This window comes from Mastomys coucha, unplaced genomic scaffold (assembly GCF_008632895.1).
Source record: "Mastomys coucha isolate ucsf_1 unplaced genomic scaffold, UCSF_Mcou_1 pScaffold13, whole genome shotgun sequence".
NCBI lineage: Eukaryota > Metazoa > Chordata > Mammalia > Rodentia > Muridae > Mastomys > Mastomys coucha.
Genome location: NW_022196895.1, coordinates 73,771,123 through 73,792,033, shown reverse-complemented (window position 1 = coordinate 73,792,033; position 20,911 = coordinate 73,771,123). Strand labels below are relative to the sequence as shown.

The following is a 20,911-nucleotide window of genomic DNA, read 5'->3' as shown; positions in this document are numbered from 1 at the left end:
AAAGTGATAAAGCTCTAGCCTCCAAGCAAACACTATTTGTGTGACACACGCGCGCACACACACACACACACACACACACACACGCACACAGAGGCACACGCATGCACACACACACACACATGCACACACACACACTCACATACGCACTCGCGCAGTACAAATTCTGAAATGTTTTAAATAAATAGCAATACTGGGGACTGGACTCAAGTCTCTCATGCATGCTGAGCAAGTACTTTACCATCAACCTATGACTCCCGACCTTTTTTTGGTTTTTGTTTGTTTGTTTTATAACTGTTTTGAGACAATGTCTTACTGAGTTGTCCAGGTTGGACTTGAACTTACTCTGTAGCCTTAGGCAGGCCTTGAACTTGGAATCCTAAGTAGCAGAACCCAGGCTATGCCGCTAGGACTCATTCGCCTTGGTCATGTTCAGGGAGTGTGATGGGAATGCATCAACTATACAGAGTCAGAGTGAGGACAAAGTGTAAAAACTAGTTGGAAATTTTGCAAATGATAAAGAAACTTTAACAACATAAGAGTTAATAATACCAAAAACCTATGCCAAAATCTAATGTCTCCCTAGCCTTTCGAATATGAATAACTTAATCCCCTTGTAGAAGAAGCAACATTCTATGCCAAAAATTCTACCAAATAAAGAAAGCCAAGAGTTCTCAAGAGGTTTCTGACTGTAGGTAGTCAGGGTTCTGTGGGGGATCAATGACAGTCCTCACGTGACTAACAACTGGAAGAACCTTACCTGTCCCAAGACCTCGATGCATGAAGTGAAGAACTGCCTCGTAGGAGGATGGCGCTGGGTCTCATCACTGACATAGTCCACAACAGTAAAGAAAAGGCTAATGCCAATTTTCTGAACTGCAGATGTAGGCTGTAACTTATAAGTGTTCACTAAGGCCCTGTGGGAAAACATGGGTGCAATATTTGTCTGCAGTAAAGAATCCACATTCTCAAATGTCTCTGACTTCCTATACTCCTTAGGCAGAATCTGTAAGAGCCTCCAGACCCCTATGCAAATAGCACCTTAAAAATATTACATGTGGTAAATGTGTATCTATCAATTACCCAAAAATTCACTTTAGAGGCACAGTAATGCTTTTATGCTTTCCTAGAGAAAATAAAAGTCAGCTGTCATTATAAGGACAATTAACATCTTGCCATTTATTAAAGTTTTCATATACTGTATATACTTCAGTTACTTGGCTTTTGTATATTTTAAAACACAAGTATGTTGGTCTCTCTATATTTTAGAATCTAAAATATGCCTGAGGATGAGATGAACACCAGGCACACAGTGGTACAAGTACATGCCAAGTATGAGGGAAAGTATGAGGAAAAACACTCGTATACATAAAACAAATGCATCTGAAGTTTCTTCCTAAGATATTCTTCTATTGCTCAAGCTTTGTAGCTTCCCAGAGATAAATGTACCGACCTGTGGGTAACCTGATCTAATCCTTCCAGAGCCCCTACACAGGGGCTTCCATGCCCTCTACACATCATCCCCATTTGCTGAAGGGATCAGTGGCTCGCCACGAAGTGGAGTGATGTTAAATTAAAGTGACTTCCTTCTGAGCTCTGTCCAGCTGGCTTTAGGAAAGGTGAATGCATGCCGGGAGCTCTCAGAGGAAATCACAGTGGTCACATGCAAGTTAAAAAGGCCTCATCCCTGTAAGCAATGGTGGTGAGCTTTACTTTACAATCTGATTGACAACAATAACCTTCTGGGTGAGGATGACTCCAGGGTAAACTGAAGAGGTAAACCCCCATCACTGAGTTCCAACACACAAGATCATCTTACAGTTCAAGGGTTTGCAAACTTTTGCTGGAGGGGGCCAAATAGGAAATATTTCATGTTTGTGGGCCATAAAGCAAGCATCACAAATAGTTACACCTGTTATTGAAGCTCATAAGTCATAGCCTTATGAGAGACAGAGATGGCTATCCTCCAGTAAAACCATTCATGAAAACAGATAGCTGGCCAGATGGGACCCAAAGGCCCTAGTTTGCTGGTTTCCATACTAAGTGATGGGAGGTGTGAGGCAGGGAGGAGGTAAGGTACCGTGCATGGTTACTGTCAACAGCAAAGCCAACCCTGAAGTGCCAGGCCACAGGACTCACGTGATCAGGTTCTCCGCATGCACAGCAGCCTCCACAACATTGAGTGCCGGGGGTTGAGCAGCTTCTGCTTGCACCTGCCTCACTTCCTTTTGCAGAACATGGATCTGCTGGCTTACTGCTTCATTCTTGCACATGCCTTCAAACTAATAACAATTAGGAATCACACTTTTTGTTATTATTGTTTGCTTTGGATTTTTTTTTTTTTTGAAATGGTCTTACTGTATAGCCCAGGCTAGTCTCAAACTCATGGCAATCCTGCTGCCTCAGCCTCCCAAGTGCTAGGGTTAGATGTATGATTTACCACAACCAACCCTCAACAGTCTTATTTTCTCCTAATACTTCTAGAGTAGGGTATTTTACTATAAGTACACTGGCACATGAAGCGTAGAATATTATTATAATCAACAATATAATTTAACCCAAAACTTGATTGAATGTAAAATGAATGGGGAAAAGAAGTCAAAAACTATCAAGGATCATGAGTTCAAGGTCAGCCTGTGGTACACATGGAGACCCTTACAATATTAAAAAAAAAAAATAGTAAGGATGAGGGATAAAAATGTAGCTCTCGGTGACAGGAGCGCTTGCCTAGTTAACGCACATGGCTCTAAGTTCCATCCCCATCACTCAGAACAGGGGAACTATTAGGAAATTCATTTTTTTGTAGAATCAAACTGAGACTAAATATAATTTTTCTATTATCATGTGTGTGTCGTATAAGGTCTCACATAACAGGCTGGCCTAGAACCCACTACTCAGCCCAGGCAGACCTTGAATCCATGACTCTCTTCCCTCTACCTCCCAAGTGCTTGGACTTTAGACATGTGCCACCACACCTGGCTTAAATGCATTTTCTTATAAAAAAATATAAAAGAGCATGTGTCTAGATATTTGCTTATAAATTGATATGATAATGAATAACTTATCAATGGTTAAGAATATTTGACAAAATATATCCTAATTTTCTAATTTTCCTAATGTTTCACTTGTTCAAATCCTATCAAATATAGAACCAGCATACAGCATCATCCCTCCCTGAGGCCTTTTCCTTTTTCCTTCTTTTCTTCTTTTCTTTTTTCTGTCTTTGTCTCTGTCTCTATCTGTCTGTCTGTCTCTCTCTCTCTCTCTCTCTCTCTCTCTCTCTCTCTCTCTCTCTCTCTGTCTCTCTCTCTCTCCCCTCTCTCTGGAGAGAGTTGGGACAGAGGGCTGACAGGTCAGTCTCACATGGTCCAGGATCAGCATGCTCTCCTGGATACAGTTAACCACAGGCATCATATTGCAATTAATTAACAGCCTGATCCAGAAGAATGGAGCCTCTTTAAAGGACTGGACCCACTGGAGGTCTGGGGAAATGCCCTAGGTGGTAAAATGATTGCCATACAGTGAGGACCTGGGTGCAAACCCTAGTACCCAAGAGCAGCATGGTGGAATGCGCAGACAGATCTAGAGTCCTCCCATAGGCTTAACTTGGTAAGTACCAGCCAGTGAGAGATTCTGCCTCAAAAGAGCAGCTCTGACTTTCAGCCAGGGTCCTAAAGAAGCCGAGACAGGATGCAGCCTGGTACCGCCTTCCTCAAGAGCACATCAGCTCCGAGTGGCACTCTACTTACCGCCCTCAAGAGTTCACACTGGTTCCAAGGACATTCTTCCTCGCCTGAGATAGCCCTTGAGGACTAGCCTTGCAGACTCAAAAGTCTCTCTCCCCTCCTGCCCTGTTCTCTGCTTTCCACCCGTGCACTGTCAGTTCATCCTCGTCTACCTCTCCCTAGCGCCAGCTGCCCTCCCTCTCCAGCGGCTCTGCAGCCTTCTATCCTCTGGCATCCCCTACGCTCACACAGAAAGGTGGCACTGCAGGTGCTCCATTCTCCCCATTCTGAGACTGGCCTCCTCACTCCTCTGCCCCCTCATTTGGAACACCTTTTTGCCTCTCTTCACTGTTCATTTCTTTTGTATTTTCTGTCTCTGTGGCAAGCACTGACCACCAGCTACATCCTGCCCACCTACTGAACGTTTGGCTTCCCTGTAGCCCACTCATAGACAAGCTTAAGATCCCCAGAACGCTGAGCTACAGTCAGGATGTGTCTGTTTCTCTGTCCTGCACATCTTTTTCTTTTAATCTCTTGGTGGGTGTGGGGAAGGAGGCTCGTCTGCAGAGAAGATGCTACCTATCTTAATACGGTTTCACAACTTAGCTAAAGCAATACGGTAGGGGAGGGGGGAGCCCAATCAATTGCATCTCAAAGAAAGAACAACCAACCGATTAGTTCCTGGTAGGTTGGTCTGACTCTTAGGAAACATGTGGTGTGTGATAGTTTATAAATGCTTGCCCCAGGGAGTGGCACTATTAGAAGGTGTGGCCCTGTTGGAGTAGGTGTGTCACTGTGGGTGTGGGCTTTAAGACCCTCATCCTAGCTGCCTGGAAGCCAGTCTTCTGCTAGCAGCCTTCAGATGAAGATGTAGGACTCTCAGCTCCTCCTGCACCATGCCTGCCTGGATGCTGCCATGCTCGTGCCTTGATGATAATGGACTGAACCCTAAACCTGTAAGCCAGCCCCAATTAAATGTTGCCCTTATAAGACTTGCCTTGGTCATGGCATCTGTTCACAGCAGTACAACCCTAACTAAGACAATGTGAAAAATAAGAATGGAGCTTTGTGAAAAAAATCTATCAAAAGTCTATCCTTTTAAAACTTGCATCTTCCCTACTAGAGGCAATTGCTAACATAGCCCTTCTCTGACTGTGGTTTTGTCTGTGCATTTTTGGTATTCTTTTTTGGGTATGAATAGATGCATAGGATATCCTAGGCCCAGGATGCACCACAAAGATAGCTATGAGGTTGCTTCCTGGATAGTGTCAGTGGCTTTAACTAGAATTATGTCACAAGTGCTGATAGCAAAAGAGTCTTCAGGAAATGCTCCAAACTGGGCAGCCTGGGCCAACTCCAAGGCAACAGTTACTAGACCAGACGGTCACCACAGATGCATAGCCTATCTCACCACAAAGAATATGCTGTACTCTTCTTTAAGTGATTATTTGTTTGCCATGTCTGTATGTGCATGGTATGCATGGTATGTATATATGTTCACAACATGTAAGAGTCATGTGTACATGTGCGTACACAAGCATACACAGATGCAAGGGCAAATGCATGTAGACACAAGAGTTTGATGGCAGATGTCTTCCTAGATCACTCTCCATATATTGAGACAAGGTCTCTCACTTGAACCTAAAACATGCCAATTGGGCTAATGTTGCTAGCCAGCTTGCTCCAAGGATTCCCTGTGACTGCCTCCAAAGCACTGCAAACAGGGGCAAGCCACACATCTGCCTTGCAGTAACACGGGTGCCGAGCATCTGCCTTGCAGTAACACGGGTGCCGGGCATCTGCCTTGCAGTAACACGGGTGCCGGGCATCTGGATCCTCATGCGTGCACAGCAAATGCTTTATCCACTCCGTCATCTTCCCAACCATGCTGTATTCTTTTATTCTAGACTTCACATTTGTATGCCCCCACAGGATTCATTACTTCAGTGGTGGAAAAGAAAAATTGTAAGTACCCCAGCTGTAAAGTGATTGGTGCCTCTAGATTTTCACATCTGTCACATAGAATGAATGAAAACACCTAAGAAACAAGGAAGACCGAGACCTGTGAATCCCCCTTGGTATCAGCCCTTACGCATAGCGTGCTCAGGATGAGAGTTGTGAAGGCTGATCTTCAAAAGCCTCTCTACCGTTAATGAGAAGGATCATCAGTATGGTTGGATTCCTATTGGCAACATATGCAAGAGAACCTGACACTAGCTCAGCCTTCCAGTTTACTGACGACAAAGCGGACGTGCACTTGGCTGGCCCAGCAGGAACAAGGACTGAGTACTCAGCACTGAGTGCATGCTACCGTAGGCAGCCATGACAACAAGGCCTCTCTGCAGCTTTTCCTAGTAAATCTGAACTTCGTAAGAGGAAAGGCGTGGCAAAGGGACAGTGAGGAGCACACCTAGTGTTACACTGGCTGCTGGAGTTGAGGAGGGACAGCTGAGCAGAAAGGATACGTTTTTAGACAAATTTCAGGAGCTGGGACAGAAGAATACAGTCCAATCAACAGAGTCAGGAGCAGTGACCCGGAGGACCGGTCCACAGGCCAGTGTTAAGGCTGAACCTGTCCTATAAGCTGAGGATGGTGAGAGAGCCGAGCAGAGCAGAGCCGTGGAAGATGGGGTTAAATCCTTCTCTCTCAGAGCTTTCTCACTCGGGGAGCAGTGGCATTTAAACCTACCCAGAACTAGTCTTCGACTGCCACAGCAATGATCATATCCCCTGTGTAATTCTGTTAATATAATTTATCAACCTGTTTAAATGAAGCCGTCATGAATGCTACATTCAAAGTCTAAAGAGCACATCTTCAAGCAAACTTATGTTTCCCTTTCACTGTAACTTTGTTATGTAAGACCCACCAATGTTGCATAAGTCAACACACTTTCCCACCACTAAGAACAGGTATGAGAAGGACTGAAGGACTCCAGCTCATGATACCAAGGCACTGGAGAAGATAAATCAAAGCAGCACGGTGGGAGCCCCTCCACTTCAGTAATTTTAATAAAACAAATAAGAGTTGGACAAAACGTGTCCTTTCACACAGTTTTACAGAAGCGGGAGGCCCTCAGTGGGTCTTTCCACCTTTTACTTCTAGGAGTGGAAAATTGTTCACTTGAGAATAAATCAATGCTGGGTCTAGCAAATATGCCCTTCAACGTGAACTAACAACAAAAGAACCCCTTTGTAAATCACTGCACTTCCTCAGGGAATATCATTGAATGCCGAAGGGCTGCCGCTGGGACTGGGGACCACAGAGGAAACACATTCCGCTTCTGAAGACTCCAAATAAACTATACAAGTTCAAAGACTTGCAGACAGTGGGCAGATCCAGAAAATTCTTATTAAGCAAGAAAATAAATACGAAATCTTTGTAAATGGACCACTTAAAATTATATTTGAAAATTTTGGACTATAAAATGACTTTTCCATGAAACTAATGTTTAGAAACTGATCTAAAACAAAATGCTCAGAGCCAGGTGTATTTCTGAGTTCGAGGCCAGCCTGGTCTACAGAGTGAGTTCCAGGACAGCCAGGGCTACTCAGAGAAACCCTGTCTTGAAAAACTAACTAAATAAATAAATAAAACAAAATGCTCAATTAAGATCATTGATCCATTGATCCCATAATGGTGGATTGTTGTCTTCAGAAACAGAGTTAAAGCAGCTACTGCAAATGAGTGGCTTGGCAGGGCTGCATGTGGAGACACATGTCCCGAGGACTGCGTGTGGAGACACATGTCCCGAGGACTGCGTGTGGAGACACATGTCCCGAGGACTGCATGTGGAGACACATGTCCCGAGGACTGCATGTGGACACATGTCCCGAGGACTGCGTGTGGAGATACAAGTCCTGAGGACTGTGTGTAGAGACACATGTCCCAAGGACTGCATGTGGAGACACATGTCCCGAGGACTGCATGTGGAGACACATGTCCCAAGGACTGTATGTGGAGATACAAGTCCTGAGGACTGCTGGAGAGGAGAGCTGAGATGTAACTCAGTGATAAAGCATTTCCCCACATGTATAAGGTGCTGGGTTCAATCCCCAGCAACACAAGTAATAATAATAATAATAACAACAACAACAACAGTGAAAATTGACTTTTGATGGATGCATGATGGATCTCTAACTGAACGCCATAGCTGTGTTCCCTGAAACTCTGTTAGGAAATGTGAACTGTCTCTGAAACTTACCCTCAGTCTGTAAACGTAAGTGGGCTACTGTAAGCAGTGTCTCAGAGAACTCGACAGGACACAACGACAGCTCAGCCCCAACAGCTGGAAAGGCAGTGCTAGCACACATGCAACGACAGCTCAGCCCCAACAGCTGGAAAGGCAGTGCTAGCACACATGCAACAGCCCTTCTGCTCTTCAAGAACGGGAGACCTCCATTCAAGTGAAAGCGTCAATGGGATTTGTACCTGAAGCATTAAAATGCCTAACGGACCAAAAGTAACCATGAGCAAAGGAGTACAGCTCACTCGGGAACGTCTCAACGTCCACACCATACAGCCAAATACTGTCTGCAGAGCTCCCTCACCGCCTAGGGAAGGCGCTGTGAAGGCTCAAAACCACACATGCTGACTGAAGCCCTCAACACACACATGAAGAAGACAAGTCACTGAGCTCATGTGACTCAAAACCTGCTGACAGCCACAGAGTTCATGACACGCAGCATCACTGACATGACCTGACAGGCATGTGCAGTAGCTTCCATTGATCTATTCCAGGCATCAGCCTGCGCTAGATAGAAAGTGCCCAGATGGTATGGATAGATCATATATATATGAGCAAAGAACACTGTTCCCACAGAATTCTGCCTGGCAGGGGAAAGCAACAGATGACTACAGCACATCAAGCACAAGAGAGGTAGGGCTTGTCAGCCTGACCTGAAGACCTCTCATGCAAGTTGTAGCAGTGAGTGTGAAGGCTAAGAAAGGCATGTGAGGGGACAGAAGTAGCAGGGCTGTGAGCAACAATGTGACCACATGTATCTCACAGACTGGATAAAGCTAAGGGCTAAAACCAGACTGCTTGAGAAGTGGTCAAGAGTTTTCAAAACGGGATCCCTTGTTCTGTAAAAAAAAAAAAAATCAAAACAGGCCATGAAGGGCTGTAGACCTGGAAAGCCAGTATGGGTTTAAAGTCTGGAAGTGTGGTCAGAACTGGGACTAGAGAGATGGATACTGGAAGAATGGAGCAATATGAGAGTGCTGTCAGCTGAAGCTTAGCATGACAGCTCAGGCCGACACTGGTAAGCTACTGGGTAAGCAGCAACAAATACAAAGAGAAGGGAGTCATTTTAAATCAGCTCCACAGGCCAAAGCAATAGATGAGAGAAATGACAACAAAGCTAGACTTTCCTCTGGAGAGCAGGACAGAGGAGGGACTGCACAAAGCAGGGAGGAGGGACTGCAGAGAGCAGGGAGGAAGGACAGCAGAGAGAAGGACAGAGGAGGGACTGCAGAGAGCGGGAGGAAGGACAGCAGAGAGAAGGACAGAGGAGGGACTGCACAGAGCAGGGAGGAGGGACAGCAGAGAGAAGGACAGAGGAGGGACTGCACAAAGCAGGGAGGAGGGACTGCAGAGAGCAGGGAGGAAGGACAGCAGAGAGAAGGACAGAGGAGGGACTGCAGAGAGCGGGAGGAAGGACAGCAGAGAGAAGGACAGAGGAGGGACTGCACAGAGCAGGGAGGAGGGACAGTAGAGAGAAGGACAGAGGAGGAACTGCACAGAGCAGGGAGGAGGGACTGCAGGAGAGCCAGGATAAAACTGAGATTGATGTGGGACCTGAAAATTAGGTAGGTAGATAGACATCTAGATGTGGAACTAGGAAGTGCATCCATGACTGAGCCCAAACTTCTTGGTTATAGGTTTCCTTTTTATGCCACCTTGCTCTTAGCTGTTAATGAGTATATGATAAAAAATAATTTTATCTTAAATTCCTAAGAATATCAACCAGAAAAAAAAACAAAAAACAAACAAACAAACAAACAAAAGAATATCAGCCAGAAAGGATTATGCAGAGACAATTAGGAGTGATCTTTATCTGTCAAATTCTCTTCAAGTCTCAGACTACAAGTTGCTTGCTCTATGCATCTATAGTTCCACTGGCACATCTGCATTTCAGGCAAATGGAGATAATTCTCCACTTCTGGGTTTTCCCAAACTGAACTAGAGTCAGACCACTAGACCAGTGAGTGTGACCAGCAGAAAACTCAAACCTGCTTTACAAGGACTAGAGTATTTCTAATGAAGTTATGGCCACAGACAGCAACTTTTCAAATTCTTAAAACAAATGCCTCTGTCCCATTTCCTTTCATGCGTCTTTCTCTGGTGACACAGCTCATGTGGCCTTAGCCTCTGGCGTGCTGGGGTTATAGACATTTGCCACTGCGCCTGCTCCCTCGGAATGCCTCCTGTCACTCACTGTCTTTACTCTAGTGAGCCTCTTGCCTGCCTCTATTAATCAACATTAGCAACTGCCATTCTTCTGAGAGGAAGGCACAAGTACTATGGATGTGCACAATCTATCATCGTTCTCTGGCAGAAAGTTACTTTGAAAGATTTTCACAAGAGATTCCTGTTCATCTCAAAATTAATAAAACACCAGGTTATAAAAGAAATTTCAATTCAGGAGTTCATACATGCAATACACTCCTTTTCTGTAGAGAAAGAGATGAGCCAGTATTGGCTCTGCTCCACCATGCTCTGCCTGGTACTGCTACCCACTGCCAGACCCTGGCTTTTCATGGAGGAAGAGGTCTGTCCCTTACATCTCAGCACTCAGCAAGTAGAGGCAGGAGATCTCTGTGCGCCGGAGGCCAGACTTGTCTACAGCCAGGGCTATACACAGAAGCTCTCTCGTGAAAAAACAAAACAAAACAATAAACAAAGCCCCGAAGCTTCATAATAAACCATCTCCCTCTTACTATGACCAGATGCATCTCAACTTCTCCCTGTCCACTTCTAACTCTGCCCAGGCTAACAGGCTTCCCAACTTAGCAAGTGACCGCTCTTAAATACCTCTACCTGGTCTTACAACATTGGTACCTAAGGGGAAATTCAATGAAGGAAACTAGCTTATAGAAGCACCTGGTCAAAGACGGCAGCATTCAGGAGTCTGACATGCTTAAACACAACATGAGAACATAGCCTGAAGTCATCTTGACTCATGAGTCAATCCTTTTACATTAGATGCACACAGCTATGAACAAAAAAATCTGAAATAAATCTCAAGGGATTGGAAAATACAGAAGTCTAACAGATTATTTTAGAAGAGGTATTTTAGAGGAAGCAGTGTTCTATGGAAAGCAATATATAGAAAAAAGTAGAAGAGTTCAATATGGATTTGAAAAGGAAGGGGTGGAGATTTCTAAAAGACAATGAGCGAATAAATGACTCAATCTCTTAAAGCTAACAAAAAGTCTTTTATGCAAGTGTAGTCAGGCAGCAAGCACTCCTTTCTTCAAATGCCCCATCACTAGCTCAGACAATGCTGCCGAGGACTGAGGTACACCCCCTATATGGAAATGAAGACAACAAAATACACATCTCACTGCATTGTTGTGAGGATCAAATAAGATATATGAAATGTTGAGACAGAGTTTGATGTGAAGTTAAGTGCTTTACAGGCTAGCTTAGGCTCAGTTCCCATTCTGAACTAAAACTATCTCAGAAACAACTTCTGTCTATGTCACTGCTGCAACAGTGGCAGGCAGTTGAATTTTTGAACAGATGGATACATACTTCATGTCCGTATTGGTAAGCTCTGCCCCACTGTTTCCCTCCTTGTCCTCAGTCTACCATCAGCTTCAGCCCTGTGGTCACTGGCGACAACTTTCCCGATGTGCAGTCTCGCCACTCTTCCCCAGAACACCTGAAGCTGGGCCTAAACAGCAGCACAGAGCGCCATTCCACTCTGCCTCCTAACTGTTCCCAAAGCACCCTCACGGAACCTCAGGAGGTACGACAGAAGCATCCTGGGAACTTTCCAAATGGTCTTCCTCCTTTTGGAATTCCCCACTAAGTATTCTCTTGTAGGATACATCTGTCACAGAATGTGTTCTGGAGCAGCTACATTTGTACATAAATATGTCTTTTTGTTAGCTTGGAAAATGGAGAACAATCTAGTTTGCTCTCTGTGTTTTTTCGCTCTCCATAAAACTCTAAAACTATTTCTGACATAGGTCACTGGTTCTCTTTCTTTGGATCTTTCTCAGCAATATGCCAATATAAGGGACTCAATTAAAATTCTCTAAATTATGAAGAAATGAAAGAACCTCACCTGAACTGTTACAACTGCTGCTCCTTGGCACTTCTTGCCACCACTGCCTCTGCACTCCAGATGTAGGGTGGCCTGCTCTTCTCGGTTCACATACTGTTTCGGCATTGTCTCCAACAGCTCACCATCCAAGGCAACCTGCTGTGACTCCCGAAGAGTGGCAGTTCTGAAAGTAACCCCATGTGGGAAAATAAAGTCAAGAAAGGTTATGTTAAAAGTGATCAACAGGTTGGGGCTAGAGAGAGAGCTCGGCTCTCAATAGTACTGGCTGGTCTTCTAGAGGACCTAGGCTCAATACTTGGCATCAATACCCAGCATCCACATGGCAGCTTACAACCTTCTGAAACTTGTAGTTCAATACCGCATTACCATGCATGTACACACAGAATATAGCATGACAGTAATATATTAGCAGACAAATACTCATGTATGTGTACAACATACAAGCATCAAATGCCTGAATCAAATGTAGCCAGAGAAAACTGTCAATAAAATAAACAACTCACAGGGAATTTATAAAGCTAAGCTTATTTGTTAATAAAACAGCCTTGTCCATGTACACTCCTCAAGACTGTGGTCGAGAACCAAACCTTAAATGGTTGGCTCTTCTGTATGTACCATGAACTCCGAACAAATGACTCTCCTGCCCTCTGACCAAGTACCTATGTCAATTTTCTAAACCCAGAGGGAGAAGAGCAAAGTGCTGACACAGGAATGTGAGCTTCATGCTGCCTCCCTCTAACACCACCTTCCCAGTATCAGACAATGTTCTGAGAGGAAGCATAAAATGTCTTAGCCAGAACTACTGACCTCAGAAAATACCCACAAAAAGTATGTGAGACTGATAGCATATGAGAGTACCATGTAGCGGGCTGGAGAGATGTCTCAGCCGTTAAAGGCTAGGCTCACAACCAAAATATAAGAGAGTACCATATTGCATGAAATTAAAAGACCTGACACAGGGACTGGAGAGAGGGCTCAGTAAGTGGGATGGAGGATGCCTCTGGGCACTGTACACTCAATTGCAGATTTCTGTGCCCAGAGAGCTGGTTACAGTCCAGAGATTAACACTGTCATGGTCACTGAACTATCTCCTGTGTCAATGTTGTGTTAAGAATGCACTCCAATTATCATAATTGGTAATAAAGAGCTGATCCACCTACAGCTAGGCAAAGGAGATAAGAAGACTGGTTTCTCAGCCAGGAGTCCCAGGAGGAGAGAGAGAGGAGGAGGAAGAAAAGGACCATGAGAGGGGAGAGGTGGCCATGTAGAATTCGCTATGAGGACACACATGGAGCAGTGCAAGCCAGAGTGAGACTCCACTGCAAGCCACACGGGACTGTGGCTGGGAGCAGACAGCTTCAACCCATTTACAGCAACACAGAAATCCATTCCACTATGTCTCCAAGAGATGACTATCTGCCCAGGCAGAGTGCTTAAAGCTTCTTAATAAACTTAATGGGTCTTTAGTCAATTACTTGGGAGCTAGGATGAGAACAGATAAAGCTTTTGTGCTTAAAGTACAGCCTACAATTGCACTTCTGTAGTTTCTGTGCTCAGTTTCCAGCACCCATTTGAGGTGGCACATAACTGCTGTATTTCCAGCTCCAGGGAATCCAACACCTCTGGCCTTTGTGGGGCTTGGGTTCCTATGTTCACACCCACATACAGAAACGCACATGTAGTTGAGTAAGCTACCTGGACTAGTGCAGTAGCAAGAACTCTGGTGAGGAAGGCAGTCCACGTCTGTGTCACCACTACTGACAAAACAACAAGCGGGAAGTCCAGTTCTCAAGGTCTCACATCTTACCTGGCCTGCTGCTGCAACAGACTCAGGTCTGTGCACATGAGCTGGGTGGTGTCCTTCTGTATCAACAGCACAGCAGAGGAAATGAGTGGCACAGGAGGCCTCATAGGGTGCAAAATAAGAGGAGGATGCGGAGCCTCATGCTTCTCTAAGTTACTTAGAACCCTTGCTTTAGCTGAAAGAAAACCCATATTTACTTAGTCATGGATACCAAGGGGTGGTAATACGCTAAGTAGACAAAGCCCTGGTCTATTAATTCTGAAAAGAATGTTAGAGACTTTCAGAATAGTTCCTTAACCAAAAGGCACTTAAACGGATGGTTAAATATGTGGTTCTTTTGAGTTCTGAATAAATCCCACAAGCCTAATAATAGGCTACTAGGAGGTAGGTAATCAGGAGCATAGCTGAAGAGATAGATCAGTCTACCAACTGCTGACTATGCAAACATTATTAGTCCAGTACCAAGAACTAAGATAAAAAGAAAGGACTATGCCCAGTAGCTTGTGGGTATGTGTTCCATCTCACTACTGGGGTGTGTGAACTCTGCTCAGGCAGACTAAAGGCAAAGCACTAGGCTGCATTTCAGTCTATGCTATTATCAGGTGATAGGCTTGTGCCAAAGGCCTATACACCTCTCAGGAGGTAGGAAAACACAGCCTAAGGTGGGGGGCCCAGCCTGGGTGGGAAACGACGCAGGCTGAGACCAAAGCTGGGGTTCCCTAACTCCCAGGCATTCAGTCACCACTGGAAACAGCCTGTCCCCCCATGGTGGTCCTTGAGAGAGACAGTCCTTGCTAGCCCATATTGTTTATTGATAGTAGAAGATGGATACATATCACTTCCTCAGGGTGAACCAGAGATTAAATACCTTTTGCAGAAAGGAATATCCGGGAAGGGAAGCTTATTGGCTAACCCTCAGGGCCCACCTAGATAATCTAGCTACCTCATTAGCATGGAGAACTTTGTGTTCTGTGCTAAGTGACCAGTGGTCACATCCTTTATGTGGGGAGTTGTGGTCACATGTTCCAGGCCAGGAATCTGGGTGGGATTAGGTGAAACACCTACCATCCTCAGGTGGGTGCCAGGGTTTCTGAACCCATTTGACCTCACCAAGTTTCCTAGCATGGTTCACTGTCCTAGAGTGGCTCACATGTGTTGTCCAGGGATGGCAAGTCAGAGAGCTGGACCCCTGGGACTTGCAGGGGAGACACACTAGGCCATTCAGTGAGCTCCAGGCCAACAGGAGACTTTTTTCAAAAGGCAAGGTGCATGAAGAATTACACTCAAGGTTGACTTCTGCTTCCACATATGTACATGAGCACTAACATACATACTTACACATACACATAAGCACACTCCTGCCCCCACAACACATGCAGAATTTATAATCTAATGGTTTAAGAGCCAAGCTTCATGATCTTAAATTACTAGACAGCCTTGTATGATATGCTAGTCTGAACTTAATGTTAGCATGTGGTGTCTACTGGGCAAATCTAAACAGCTGTATTATCTGGATAATGGATGAGATCAATCCTGAGAAGGAACTTTAGTGTCTCTGTCCTGAGAAACTTCATAGAAATAGATGAGAAGGGAATGGGCATTATGAAATAGAACAGAAAAAATTATGACAGTCAGTGAAGTTTAGATCAGGAATTTAAGGTACATATGACTGATTTTTATATAAAAGTTTAGATTTGTGATTCTTTTAAGATTATTACAAGATTATTTTTAAGACAAATAATAAAATAATTACTTTTTTCTTTGTAACTGCAAATTGCCACCTGCCAAGTAAGAGAAACTGGCTGAGAAAACTACTTTGGTTGCTTACACTTTGTTCATATATAACACAGATTATATTGGAGTTTGTTTGCTGGAACTTTGCTCGATCCATATGTGTGAATGTGTATATGTGTGACTGTAGGTCTGTGTGCATGCATGCATGTGCGGATTTATGTATGCATGTATATGTGTGTATGAAATTATTGGACTCTGCCTTTTGTTTCATCCCTTCAGTGTTTGTGGGTTGGTGTGTGTGTGTGTGTGTGTGTGTGTGTGTGTGTGTGTGTGTGTGTGTGAAAAGGAGAATTTTCTCTTTCCTTTCTTTCTCACCAGCCTCAATGAGTTAAAAGAGTTCATAATTTTCCTGCTGGCCACAGACAGAGCCAGCCCCAGTGAGATAAGCTTTGTTCCCGCAGAGAACAGTCAGCTGAGGGACTTCTCTAACCTCAGCAGCCGTTGGCAGCAGCCGCTGGAGGTATGTAAACCCACTCTGGTCAGCGGCTCTAAGAACTGACCCCGGTAGCTGCCTGCCTCAGTTTACCCACCACGTGTATGCCAAAACCAGTCACTGGCATGTGGGTAAGCTGAAGGCAGTTTTCAAATCCCCTCCTCTGCCCCTCTCCAAAGAGCTTTTCATATGTATACATACAAATTTTACAATCATAAAAATATTTCTGGGAAGAAAACAAGGAGAGAAATGTTGGAATTTCAGAAAACGTTGGTGCCTTAGATGAAACTGCTCAACAGATGTGAACTCAAGCCCAGAGAGGATCTTTTTCTTCCTTTATCTAACTAACGAGTAGGCTGGGGCAATTGAAATAAAGAATATTCCTGCCTCTCCACTGATCAACTCAATGTTTTAGTACACTATAATCATGTTATCAACAATTTACAATTTTGTTATATGTCTTACATTGTAAAAATATATTTCATAATTAGTATTAAAGATAAACTCAGATACAATTTTCCACATTTTAAAATTGGGCCTATATAGCAACTCTGTAGGTTAAATGGTCTTTGTGACATATTAACATATTTATATTAACTTATAATATAAATGCACAATGATTCTAGAAAAATCAACTGCAAGAAGCCTTTAAAGAAGTACGCCTGTAATCCCAGCACTCCAGGGCCAAGGCAGGTGGATCTCTGCGAGTTCATCCTGATCTAGACCGCAAGCTATGGCCAGCCAGAGACCAGGTCTCAAAAAGAAAGAAAGAAGAAAAGGAAGGATGGAAGGAAGGAAGGAAGGAAGGAAGGAAGGAAGGAAGGAAGGAAGGAAGGAAGGAAGGGAAAGAGAATCTAAAGCATTCTCAATCCATGGGAAGGGTTCCAGATACAGAGAAAATAGTTATAAAAGAAAAAATCAACTTCTGAATGTTAAAACTGTAAACCCAAACTGACTACATTTAAAGTTATACTGTAAAGCATTGAGAAAGAAGTCCCGAGCCGGAGGCCTCACTTCCAGCGGCAGACAGCTGTGTGCTTGGGTGTGGGCCAGTGAGAGAGAACTAGAGAAGCTATGGGCACCTTCTTTTTTTTTTTTTTTGAGACAGGGTTTCTCTGTGTAGCCCTGGCTGTCCTGGAACTCACTTCGTAGACCAGGCTAGCTTCAAACTCAGAAATCTGCCTGTCTCTGCCTCCCAAGAGCTGGGTCTTAAAGCAATTCTTTTAAGGAGACTTCCCTTCTGGCTACTGTTATCATCTAAGCAAAGAGGACAAGGTAAACAGCCATTAGATCTGGAGGTGGATGCCACTCACTCACAGGACAGTGAGGCAGCAAGATAAGAGAGCAGGGTGCTTGAGAGCTTCAGGAGTCACCAGCTATCCTACTGCGCTGAGCTGCCTGCCTCTCAGCTTCCTTCAAGAAAGGTGGCCCATCACCAGTCTTGCTTATGCCATTCAGGGCTTGGGTTCCATCCCTCAGTAGCAGACAAATAAAAGAAAAAAAAAATTTCCCCTAGCAACTTAAACAATGTATTTGTTTTTTATTTTTATTAATTTTTTTCAAACAGGGAACTCTTAGAGAACAATTCTCATTGGAGAGATAAAGTGTGGAAACCTTAACCTTCAATAACTCTGATTCCAACACTCTTCCTTTCAAAGGGGCTGCTGTCACAGGACTCACCCAGCAGAGGGTCAGTGAAGTCCAGCTGTGCTGAAGAGCTGCACGGCACAGAATGGGACTCAAGCTTGGCCTGTGTCCACAGAGCAACCGTCTCCTGGAACTCATGATGTATGCGCTCTATATTCACATATTCCATCCACAGGTCCTAGGACAGGACAAAAGCACTTGAACATGAGCAGATGAATCATACATTCACACATACAACTATGAATTTAACTCACTGAGACATAGTTACAGTGAGGTAATCCACGAGGCTTCCAACATTAGTGTGAACTGAACTGCAAATGACCACTAACAATCTTAACAATAGTTACAAAACTTGTTGCCTATACACCATGACTCGGAAAAAATTTGCTAAACAGGCCCACTATATGCATATTAATGAACTGTATTAATGTACTAATTAAGTAGCATATTAATATACACACTACTAGGCTACTACGTTATTGTATTATAAGATATATAAAGAAAATATTGTTTAAAGTAAAATTTTAAAATAAAAATCTCTGAGCAAGCAGAGATTGCTTAGCTGTTAAGAATGTGTGCTGTTCATACAGAGGATCTTAGCTCAGTTCCTAGCACCCATGTTAGACAGCTTACACCACCTGTGACTGTAGTCTCTGCCTCAGTGGACAGCAGAATGCATGTATACATGCCACCCCTCAGACATACACATACACTTAAAAATAAATTTAAATTTAAAATAATTAAAAATAATAAAATTAAATCTCTAAATTTTTTTTTTTTTTAAATAAAGATACTGAAGCTAAACACGGCAGCTCACACCTGTACTCTCAGCTCTCAGGAGGTTAAAGCAAGAGTGTTGGCTGCAAGTTCAAGGCTTCTGGGCTATATAGTGAGTGTCAGTCCACCTGAGCTACAGCGCAAAACAATAAACGAGTCCAGGAATGAAAAATTAATCTGATTAAATTAAGACAGATTAAATTAATATAGATTTACAAGAAATATAGGAGACAGAAAAATATATTAAGCTACCCCACAGAATATGTTTTCTGCTATGTAAAATCAGCAGAACTTAGAGTGTGAGAATACTATGGACACACTGTGAAAGGAAATAAAAAAAGAGTAAGGACTCATAGGTTAAACAGGCTCATCCATCACTCTGAGTGTGGGACTGAGTCACACTGTAAAAATAAACACAAACAAGGCCTTCACAGCTGGGGAGCTGGCTTAGCTGCTCAGTGCACCCGCTATTCCTGCAGAGGACCTGGGTTTGGTTCCCAGCACCCACAGGGCAGCTCACAATCATCTGCACCTCCATAGCTGCACTGACTCACACGCAGGCACAACACTCACAGACAGAAAATAAAAATCCAAATAAATATATAAATAACCTTCATGGTATGCATAAGACAAGTGGAATTTACAGGTTCTGAGTCAACAGCTGCCCAGCTCAGCTCCTAGATGAAAAGATCCTGGAGAGAGGCCTTTCCTGCTTTCCTGCCTCCTCCCAGCCTAGCTACAGAAACTTGGAGAAAACTGAGACTAGAAGTTAGGGCTGAAAAAGACTTAAACACATTTGTGTCTGCTGGACAACCTAAAAGAACACATGGGAACAAGAAGCAAGGAGCTCCAGAAGGACAATCGGAAGCAGGACAGTGACAAGGAAGCCTCTGTCATCTGTCACCTGCTGAGCCTATGACCCATGACCTGGAATTCATTCCCCTCCTCCCCCAGTGCCTAAGTGTTTAGTTGATCACAACTCAAATAAGCAAGGACATATCAGGACAAAGGCTATGTTCCTTAGATACGAAAGCCCAAGAACAAGCATGGGGCTCGAGTGAGGCCATTACAGCAGGGCACTTAGAGAGAGGCTACCCTGCCAAGAAGTGCTATGAGTAAGCAGCTTCACTGTTGGGTGATGACTATAGCCAGCTCAGTTTACATTTAGAAATGCCTTTTCAAGGCATTTCCACAGTGTCACCTGCTGATTCTGCATCACTTTTGCTAGCCGGTGAACATCATAATGCTTTGGTAAAGAAGGGATATAAGTATCTCCTCTCTGAAAAGTTTCATCTTCTAGCCATAACGCATACACATTGAAGAGCCTGCAAGATAAAACACAAGTGCAGAAACTGTAAAGTGGCATGCAGACAAATGGAGATTCTTCTATTGCTAAGAGCTCTGGCACCACCATGTGAAAGTAAAAAAAGCTTCCATGAAGAAATGTGGCTAGCAGCCCCTGCCTCTCCTTAGAAACTCACAGTGTAGACCTCACACACCTGCTTATGCCAGATCTGGATGGTTCTGAGAACCCTGCTACTGATGAAGGAATAAACAGAGACAGTCGGAGGTGTGTCTGAACTCAGAGCTTTGCAATCCTGTTCAAGCCAAACATGGCCGGCCTCAGTGCTTGGAAAATACCAAAAGCTAGTTTCTATCCAAGTGCGAGCACTTGTCAGTTTAATAGCAATGGCCACTCTTGTCTCAAGGAAACCATAAATAAAACTGTGGACCTGTGGACCTTGCTCTCATTAAAAAGGAGTATTTTTTAAAAGCTGTGCTTACAAAGTGTCTTTATTTTTAAATATTTTTTAACAGTCTATTTCTGGTTTGCTTTTTCAAAGACTACAGCTAGCTATTAGCTAAGATCACTGGTATTCGAGGCATTGTTTGAATAACAGCATAGAGTAGTAGCTGGCAGACACAGAGAAGCCTGCGGTAGCTCCGGTCAGCAAGGTGGAAAATTACCTCCTTTATAATCAGTACAGTGTGTCAAAGAAGAAAGATACAGACAAGGTCTGATATATATACATGTACATGTACATATACATGTGTGTGCACATGTGCGTACGTGTGTACGTGTGTGTGTGTGTGTGTGTGTGCGCGCGCGCGCGCGCGCGTGTGTGTGTGTGTGTGTGTGTGTGTGTGTGTGTTTCTCTTCTAGCTCCTGACTCAGGAAGATGGATGTCCACTTTCAGGGAACTGAAGAGAGATTGAAGAGAGGAAGAGGGGTACAAAGACCTAAAATGTCCCAAGAGAAAACCTTCTAGTAAAACTGGTTTTAAAGGGGGGGGTGCAGGGGGAATGGGATGGGAGTGCAGAGGAAATGGGATGGGAGTGCAGGGGAAATGGGATGGGGGTGCAGGGGAAATGGGATGGGGGTGAGGGAGTCCTTTAATCACTCAGGATACAGGCTGAGACAAGCCCTGAGGGTCCAGG

General features: G+C 44.1%; 1 protein-coding gene across 5 annotated transcripts in view; it reads right to left on the bottom strand.

Annotated features, from left to right (window-relative positions):
• Positions 1-20,911, bottom strand: part of Epg5 (ectopic P-granules autophagy protein 5 homolog) — a 90,051-nt gene that overhangs the window by 23,411 nt on the left and 45,729 nt on the right. For all 5 annotated transcript variants that reach the window (XM_031366099.1, XM_031366100.1, XM_031366101.1 and 2 more), the window contains exons 24-29: positions 19,674-19,797; positions 17,729-17,873; positions 13,825-13,996; positions 12,018-12,180; positions 2,137-2,279; positions 758-914 (exon numbers count right to left, since the gene is read on the bottom strand). In XM_031366099.1, coding sequence (XP_031221959.1) covers positions 758-914; positions 2,137-2,279; positions 12,018-12,180; positions 13,825-13,996; positions 17,729-17,873; positions 19,674-19,797 — 904 coding nt within the window. The remainder of the gene's footprint in view (positions 1-757; positions 915-2,136; positions 2,280-12,017; positions 12,181-13,824; positions 13,997-17,728; positions 17,874-19,673; positions 19,798-20,911) is intronic.